Raw genomic sequence first — 9554 nt, 5'->3', positions numbered from 1 at the left:
CAGAGAGAAACCAGAGCCTTTGGGTCTGCTATTCTGAATGGCTGACCAGGGCTGTCTCTTACCGCTGTTGGGGGCACAGTATAGGTCTGGCGTTCAGGCACATTTGCCTGTAGTGCACCCCAGTGTTTAAAACAGCACCCACCAGGAAAGGTGCCTCTGTGGAGGCAGTGGAGGTGATCGGACCGGGAAGATGACTCCAGGCCCTGCAATTGATTGCCTCTCACACTCTTTGTGAACTCCGTGTGTTATGTTGCACACACATACACACACACACACACACACAAGAAACAGGTGAAGTGTTCCCTATCTGCGGTGCCTGGGAACTGATGCTTCCAGCCCCAGTGGATTTAGATTTGGGTGAATTGGGGTAGACCTGACCCAGTGGTCACCCCTCAAAATCAAAATCTGTGTCTCCAAAATCTGCAGACACAGAGCTTCCATCTTTATGAGTTTCAGCTTTGCCAGGTGGTGGTGGCCGCAGCGCAGGCATTTAAACCCAGCACTCAGGAGGCAGAGGCAGGCATAGTCTGTGAGTTCAAGGCTAGCCTGGTCTGCACATGTCTTGCAGGACAGCTAGAGTTATAAAGAAAAAACCCCGTCTTAGTAACTTAATTAATTAATAATGAAAGCTTCAGATTTAAAACATTTTAAGATTTGGGATTTTCAGATCTGAGCTCCTTAATCTATGCAGTCTACAACATAAGGCTGTCATTATATACTAGAAAAAGAAGGGGGGGGGAAGACACCCATTCATTCTTTTTACCTTGGAAAAAGAAGTATTTTTTTCATTATATTTCTGTTCTTATAATATCTTGCCCACTTTAAAGGAACAAGAGAACGCCATAATGTTTATGTAAAATGTCAACACAGACTATAGTTTTCCCTTCAAAAGAATTAAGACTTTTTCTTCTTAAGCCCTTGAGCCACATCTTAGTGGGCGTGGCCTGGGACTCCGGTTGACCTGACCGATATGTTCCACCATGGAAGATTTCCTAGTTAGAACTTGTGACATTTACCAAATGCATTGTGGGAGTCTGAAGGCAGGCATGTGACCCAAAGTGGGGCATCCCAGCTGCAGGATGTCAATCTGATGACATCATTATCTTGTATTGATGGAAGCCAGAGACCTGCTAAGAAAGTATTGCAAAGGTTTGACTTATTGATCAAATGGGTATTAGGTCAGACTCCAGGGTAAACAAAGAATGGGTGTTAAGAAGACTAAAAATAGTCAGGCAGCAGTGACTCACACCTTTAATCCCAGCACTTGGGGGGTAGAGGCAGGCGGATTTCTGAGTTCAAGGCCAGCCTGGTCTACAGAGTGAGTTCCAGGACAGCCAGGGCTACACAGAGAAACCCTGTCAAAAAAAAAAAAAAAAAAAACGGGGGAAAAAAAAGAAAAAGAAAAACAATAACAAACAAAATATAATCCAAGAAGATTTTAGCTCTGGGCGGTGGCAGCATTCCAACTCTCCACAATAATGAGGTTCTGATTGGTCATTCGTTGTGGTGGTGTCTTCAACTAATATGTCCCCCAACCCCCGGGGACTTCAGTTCACAAAAGAAAGCTGCTAGTTTCATATCTGTATTCAGTTGAGCCTGGCTAGGAAAACCTTTGCTGTTTATTAGTTCTTCAGAGTTCTATTAAGTCATGGCATGGTGGCTTATACCTGTAAAACCTCAGGAGGCTGAGGCAAGCCTTGGCTACATAGTTAGCCCAGGCCAGCCTGCAAGACAAAATGAGACAGAAACAAAGCAAACCAACCATTTTTTTTAAAGATTTGTTTATTTCATGTATGTAAGTACACTTGTCACTATCTTCAGACATGCCAGAAGAGGGCATCAGATCCCATTACAGGTGATCGTGAGCCCCCATGTGGTTGCTGGGAATTGAACTCAGTACCTTTGGAAGAGCAGTCAGTGCTCTTACCACCACCCCACCCCAGCCATCTCTCCAGCCCCAAATCAGCCATTTCTTTAAAGGTCTATTAAAATGTCTCCATAGCTGGGTGTGGGGGCATACAACTTTAACCCCACACACACTTGGTGTTTATGTTTTCCTTTCTGTTCTGATCTTGCTGGGTCCTGAACCCAGAGATTCTATATGAGGCAAATGCTCTGCCCATGAGCGTGTGTTCATCCTAGTACTCGGGAAGCAGAGGCAAGCCTATCTCTGAGTTTACCAACACACACACACACACACACACCCGTCTCTACAGAGCATACCAGGCTGACTGGAACACATAGGGAGGCTCTGTCTCCAAAAGTTAATTAACTAATTAAAACTAAAACATCTAAATAAAAAGAACCTAAACATAAAAAGTTGGCTTCTCTTTATTAATCCTTCCTGATTTCTGGTTCACCTTTCAAAGGGTTAAATCTTTTGTTCCTGTGGTTTATTTAACAATAGCGTATCTTGACGTCATCCTTTGAAAATTATTTATATACATTTGACGTGTGAAGATACATGATTTCTAACCTTAGTCAGCTCAAGAAGAGTGGAAAATTTTAGCCGCTCTGTGAACACATGCTTAGTTGTTTTACACACACACACACTCACACACACACACACACACACACACACGTAAGTGGTGCTCCACCATTCCCACTAAGAGATAGCCGTTCAACCCTAGAATGCTTTCATAATTGTATGAACTTGAGTGTTTGCAGCGAGTTTAATCCAAAGGCACCTGTCCAACATAAATAATAAAAGAACATTCTAAAAATACCCACTTAAGGAATTAGGTGTGTACTGGAGACACAGTTGTCCAGGGAACCAATGACCATCGTTCACTGCACAAACAACTGGAGGGCAGTGAGTTTCTCAGAAGAGATTTCTTTTTATTCCTAGGTGATTTTTTCCTCGTGTGGGGACCTGGACCTGCCGGAGCATCAGACAAGCCTGGTGTCGTCCGAGGACGGCGCCCGGGAACAGGAGAACATGGATGACGCCAACAGTGAGCAGCAGTTCAGAGTCTTCAGGGACTTTGACTTCCTGGACGTGGAACTAGAAGACGGGGAGGTACGGTGTATTCTCTGTCACAGTCAAACGCTTGCTTGGCCTGCCTAACGAAACGGTGTGTCGCTTTCTCCTCTGACTGCTCTCTGCAGCAAGTTCTCTAGTTAGGAAGTTGTAAACTCAGTTTTGAATCAAGTTCTGCAAAGAACAGCTGCTTCACTGTTGCACAAATCACCCCACCCTTCCTGTCTGAGCCCTGAAGCAAAAGCTGCCGAAATATTTTTAAAAGGCTAAGATCTGAATCATAATGACTACACTAACACTGTGTGTGTAGTCTGAGGGAGAATTTTTTTTTAAATAACAGGAATGCATCATTTTTAAGACTGGGACCTGGGCAAAATATGCTAACAATTTCATTTCTAAAGTAAAGTTGCTGTGATTCAGTCACTTCAAAGCCTGCATTGGCACCCCGTGAGATCGGAGCCCTCAGGCTCCTGCATTCCTGTGCTGTGTTTAATGAAATCATTAGTGCTTAGAATGAAATATAAAGTATGAGACAGAGACAGAGACCTGTTTCAGGGCTGGTTGGTAGTTGGCATTCCAGACATCTGGGGCAGCTGAATTCAAGTCGCGGCAGGTGTGTGCAGATCTGTTTGTCTGGAATGGTAATAAGCTCTATTTCTGCTATCTGTGGGCCTGGGAGGAAGAAGAGAACCACCTTTGATTGTACAGCTCTGGGCATGTTCCCTGGCAGAGGCAATGTCTTGCCTCTAAGGAATGAAAACTCAAGACTGCCTCTCCTAATGCTGCATTGGTCAATTCCTACTTAACAAATGCGCTCTCAGTTCCAACTACAGCCCTTACAGTCAAAGGCCCAAAGTGCAAGTTGATCATAGCCTGTGCTAGGTCGGTGCCGCCTAACTTAACTGTGATTTCATGGGAAAATGAGAGTCTGAGTGGCTTACAGAAAGGGTGTGACTCCTGGTAATGCACATGAGACCCATGTGCTGGCTTCTGTTGTCCTTCCAGGGCCAGGTCTGCCCCATGTCTGTCCCTGCAGGAGAGATATCTCGCAAGTTCATAGCACATTGAGTAAGCCCAGACTTAGGAGTGTCAGGGCGCTGGCTGCAGCCGGCAGTGCTGGTCAGTGGGAAAGCAAGTGCTTACTGTACTCAAGGCCCTGGGCTGTATTTTCATGGCTACCTCTCTGCCCTACCCCCACAGAAGTTAGTAAGAGGAAAAAGGACTTCCGGATGTTGTGGTACCCACCTTCAACCTCAGCACTGGGGAGGCAGAGACTGATTTCTGAGTTTGAGGCCAGCCTGGCATTCTGGGATAGCCAGGCCTGCATAGTAAGACCCTGTCTCAAGAAACAAAAAGGAAAGGAAACAAAATACTGACACTCCCCCCCACCCCCAGGCAAGCTTCAAATGAACGCCTGCTTAATTTTCATCTTAAACTGTTCACAAGCCTATTAAGAGGATTGTAGAGGATTCTGCTAACCATAATTACTGACCAAGAAGGAATTCATTAAATGCAGTGAAGATGGTTTCGAAACGATACCGCAAAACACAATGAGTCTGGCGTTCTTTGAAACGCCTGTGAGCCAGGGCTTCATGCTCGGCTGAGGTCAGGGTTCCTTGATCTAGCAGCTGACCTAACACTGTTCTTAGGTTGGGGTTCAAGTGCAGCCCCCTCTGCTTTCCAGATGTTAAACTGACATCAAGGGAGCCATCCTCCTCCTGTCTCAGCCCAGGATCGTGTTACAGAGTGGCCTGGAAGGCATAATTCCAGAACTGCTAGCTCAGTGGCAGAATACTTATCTAGCAAGTCTAACAGGCTTGACTACCTGACTATCTCAGCCCAGAGAAAAGCAAAACAAACAAACAAACAAACAAACAAAACTGAAGTTTTGAAGTTACCTGTCATTATCTCAACATTGTCCTAAGCAACAGCAACTGACAACTGAAACTCTCGTTAGTCACCTTATCCTCTAAGGTTAAGATGTTAGAGAGCTAGAGGAAGCTCAGCAGTTAGCAGCGCCAGCTGTCTCCTGGGTCCAGTTCCCAGCACCCACCTGGTGGCTGACAGCCATCTCTAACTTTCAGGTCCAGGGAATCCAACGCCCTCTTCTGGCTTCTGCAGGCACTGCATGTGAATGGTGTGCATAGATTCATGCGAAACACTCCATACACAAAAAATTAAATCGGTATTTTCTCAAAGATTCGCATTTGTGTAAGGGCCGGGCAGTGGTGGTGCACACCTCTAATCCCTAGCACTTGGGAGGCAGAGGCAGGTGGATTTCTGAGTTCAAGGCCAGCCTGGTCTACAGAGTGAGTTCCAGGACTATACAGAGAAACCCTGTCTCAAAAAAAACAAAACAAAAACAAAACCATTTGTATAAGGAGCTCAAGAAAATAAGAAAAATAAATCTAGACAAAGAAGTAAAATAAACACTTTTGTGATCCCAGGTCCTTGGAGGCAGGAGGGTCTCTTGAGCCCAGGAGTTTAAAATTAGCCCAGTCAACACAGATAACCCCTGTTCAGAAATAAAGAAGAAAACCCTTTGAGGATGCTTTCCAGTTTCTGAACTAAAAGAAAATAAAAGACACTGAAATGCCAAGCTCAGTAAAATGGAAGAATTTGAGCTTTGAGTCCTCGTGAATGTCAATGGGTATAATAAAAACTTCCAGGGCTGGAGGGACTGCTCAGTGGTTAAGAGCACTGACTGCTCTTCTAGAGGTCACGAGTTCAATTCCCAGCAACTACATGGTGGCTCGCAACCGTCTGTAATGAGATCTGATGGCCTCTTCTGAGGTGTCTGAAGACAGCCACAGTGTACTTGTACACATTAAATGAATAAATATGTCTTTAAAAAAATTTCCCGTGGACCTAGCAGAAGTGGTCAGATGTCCTCTGCAGGCTTCATGGCGCAGAATCAGGCATGCAAATAACTTGTGATCAAGCCAGTGATTTTAGCAGACTCTGGCTTCTTCATCAAAACAGAAAACAAAGAAGCAACATCCCAAGTTAATTTCTGAATCTTAATAAAATCTCCATCACAGCTTTTTGCCCTTGGAGTTTGCCAGATTTTTTAAAGGGGCTGTGTCCCCAGGGTTCTAATCTCCCATCTGCAGTGGACTGATCACAACCGCACTTTTTTATCTTTGGAAGTGGGATCAACGGATCCCACTTTCTGACCCCTTTTTCTCTCCCGTGACATTTAAACATTTCCTCACAAACAAGTATTCAGACATTCTAAATAAATAGGTGTTGATGAGAACAGTGTCTAGTGTCTTCGGCTGAAGTAGGAAGCTGCTTCTGCCAGTGGGCTCATTCATGACATTACCTCAGCCCTGTCACCTGCGGGAAGGCATGAGGGAACTCTGAGGAGAGGACTGATTTTTCTCCTCGGAGCTCAGGCCTGTTTTCCTTCTTTTGTAAGAGTTGTGTCTACTGAAGAATCTGTTGCTAACACTGTTACTTCTTGTTGTGTGGAAACTAAAATGCACTGGAGTGTTTTATACATTATATCATTTTAAATAGACCTTTTGTTTGTTTTTCTGTCCATTCAAACTGCTCCCAGGAACTTCAGGTAAGACGCTGTTACTCTTACTTAATTCCAGTGCACAAGCAGGTGCATTGTCTCATTGTATAGTTCTGTAACAACCTGAGCACTTCCCCTTCCCTCCAGCACGCCTTTGTGTGTAGACGTCTGCTTAAGTGTTTGATAGAAGAGGGGTTGGGGGGGGCAGGGGTTTGTTTGTTGTTTTTTGTTTGGTTTGGTTTTGCGCCCCCCCCCAACTTGGCTGCTCTAGTATCGAAATATCTTCTAAAATATGAAAATGCTTTATCATCCGTAGTTCTGGGAGTTGCATGGCTGCATCTCTTAAGAGGAGATCTGTGATCTATGGGCAGACACCCTAGGGTCCCTTAGGAAGGAGTTTTGTTGCTCTGTAAATGGTGAAACCACTTAGGGTGTACCTAAGCGGTATAGCATCTACTTAATGTGAATGAGGTCCTGAGTTCCAGCCCCAGCACTACAGGAAAAGCAGAAATCAAAAACAAACAAAACACTTCCTTTTCTAAGAATCCAAAGCTACCTCTCTGTGTCTGGCAACTAGATAAATTAATTTTCATCCAAACCAAGTGTTCTGCAAGGAAAGAACAGGGCTAATAACAGTGATATCAGTCAGGTGATAAAGCCTGGCCCCTGGCTTCAGCAAGCTGACCCATGGCCCTGTCACTTTAGGACTCACTTTATTTGGAAAATTGTATTTATTTATTTATTTATTTATGGCTAGGGATAGAGCAATAGGAGATTGTTTTCTTATCATGCACAAAGACCTGATTCAATCCCTGGCACTCTAATAATAACATTTTTGGGGGATTTGTTTTGGGTTGGGTTTTTTTGTTGTTGTTATTTTGGGTTTTGGTGGGTTTTTTTGGTTTTTTGTTTGTTTGTTTTTCAAGACAAGGTTTCTCTGTGTAGCCCTGGCTGTCCTGGAACTCACTCTGTAGACCAGGCTGGCCTTGAACTCAGAAATCCACCTTTCCCTTGCCTCCAAGTGCTGGGATTAATACAGTTTCGTTTTAAATAATTTCAAGAATATTATCTTTGACACTTCTAGGGTATTTGTCAATATTCTGCTATCTCAGGATGAACGCTGGGTGTTTTGTTTAAATTTGACAACTGTGTGTGCCAACGGTCCATCTGAAATAGCTGCTCTGTATTGTCACACATACAGTCTGGCACCATGAACCAACAGGGTTTGGGCTTTTACTTTGTCTGTGACCTCAGGTACAGATTGGGCATCTGGCGGAGAGCCAGGATGGGAGGCTCCAACCCAGTGTATTTGTGCCATGCTGAGAAAGCTGAGCTCGGAGCTGGAAAGATAGCTCAGTGGTTAATAGCAGTAGCCGCTCTTGCAGGGGACCCAAGTTCAGTTCCCAGCACCTTCAGGACAGTACACAAATATCTTTAACTCCAGTTCCGGGAGATCTTACACCCTCTCCTGACCTCTGCTGGCACAACATGCACATGGCACCTTGGCACACATGCAGACAGTACACATAAAATAAAAATAATTTAAGAAAAAGCTAAACTTTTACACACTATAGACTTATGTTTTTTAAATACAACTTATTATTATGTGTAAGTACACTGTAGCTGTCTTCAGACAGTCCAGAAGAGGGCGCCCAATCTCACTACAGATGGTTGTGAGCCACCATGTGGTTACTGGGATTTGAACTCAGGACCTTAGGAAGAATAGTTCATGTTCTTACCCACTGAACCATCTCTCCAGTCTGGCTCTTGGACTATTATGCTGCTTGCTGATCTCCCATCGGAAGCATAGCTTTACCTCAGGAACCATTAGGTGTCAATCAACCATCCAATGGTATGGAGTCCTGGGGTCTCACTCACATGACTTTTTGTTTATCATCAGAGTGTGCCTTAGTTAGGATTTCTATAGCTGCAATGAAACACCATGACTAAAAAGCAGCCTGAGGAGGAGAGGGTTTATTTGGCTTATACCTCCACACTGCTGTTTATCATGAAAGAAGTCAGGACAGGAACTTAAACAGGATGGGGACCTGGAGGCAGGAGCTGATGCAGAGGCCATGGAGGTGTACTTACATATAATAAATAAATATATCTTGTTTTAAAAAATAAGTCTATAGTGTGTAAAAGTCTAGCTTTTTCTTAAATTATTTTTATTTTATGTGGTTTACTCTGTCAGCATACTTTCTTATAGAAGCCAGGACCACCATCTCAGGGATAGCGCCACCCACAATGGGCTGAGCCCTCCCTCTCTGATCACTAATTTAGAAAAAGCAGTACAGCTGGATTTCATAGAAGTATTTTCTCAACTGAGGCTCTTTCCTCTCTGATGACTCTAGCTTGTATCAACTTGACACACACAACCAGCCAGTATGGTGTAGCTGTCTTCCTTTAGTTCTGCTTCAGGACACAGAAAACCAAACCCCACATTCATTTCTGCAGAAAATAAAAAAGTTATGTCAGCCAAATAGACTTCTCTAATGGCTGGTGCTTTGTAGAGAAGATCTGAGATACAACTCCAGGAGTTAACGCTTCCCTGTCAGACTATACCAGTTCTCACTGAATCAGAATGGTCAAGTCTGCAGGAAATCTTCAGGGCCAAGGCAAGAACTTGAACCACTTCCCAGCTTGGGACAATTTAAAGATGAGTCTTAAGCAAAAGCCAAGATGTGGCTTCTGATTAGTGCATGGCCCCTCAAACTTCATACAGCTCTCACAGACTTTAATTCTGCATTTTCCCCCCTGTGGAATCTGCTGCGGCAAAACAGCGGGGATGTTTACCTAATGCACTTCTACTTAACAGCCAAGGAATTCCGGAATGTGCTCTGAGCATACTTGTTTCCCCTCCCGAAACCTCTAACTAAACAGAGGCTGGTGGGGGAGGGGGTGTAAGCTAATTTTAAAGTTATTTTAATGTTAATAATCTCCCTCTCTTTTTTGAGGGGGGACCAATTTTTGAAAACACAAAATTTTCTTCAATTTACCAAAATCAACTTTAAGAAATATGAATTTCGAATACATATAGTGATTTATTTA

The 9554-nt window shown here is 43.9% G+C and overlaps 1 protein-coding gene across 2 annotated transcripts in view; it reads left to right on the top strand.

Moving 5' to 3' along the window:
* Fry (FRY microtubule binding protein) overlaps positions 1–9554 on the top strand; it is a 393490-nt gene that overhangs the window by 358411 nt on the left and 25525 nt on the right. For both annotated transcript variants that reach the window (XM_052168890.1, XM_052168888.1), the window contains one exon: positions 2849–3019. In XM_052168890.1, coding sequence (XP_052024850.1) covers positions 2849–3019 — 171 coding nt within the window. The remainder of the gene's footprint in view (positions 1–2848; positions 3020–9554) is intronic.

The sequence above is a fragment of the Apodemus sylvaticus genome, chromosome 22, assembly GCF_947179515.1.
Source record: "Apodemus sylvaticus chromosome 22, mApoSyl1.1, whole genome shotgun sequence".
NCBI lineage: Eukaryota > Metazoa > Chordata > Mammalia > Rodentia > Muridae > Apodemus > Apodemus sylvaticus.
The sequence above is the reverse complement of the archived record's forward strand: the minus strand, read 5'-3'. Positions and strand labels throughout refer to the sequence as shown.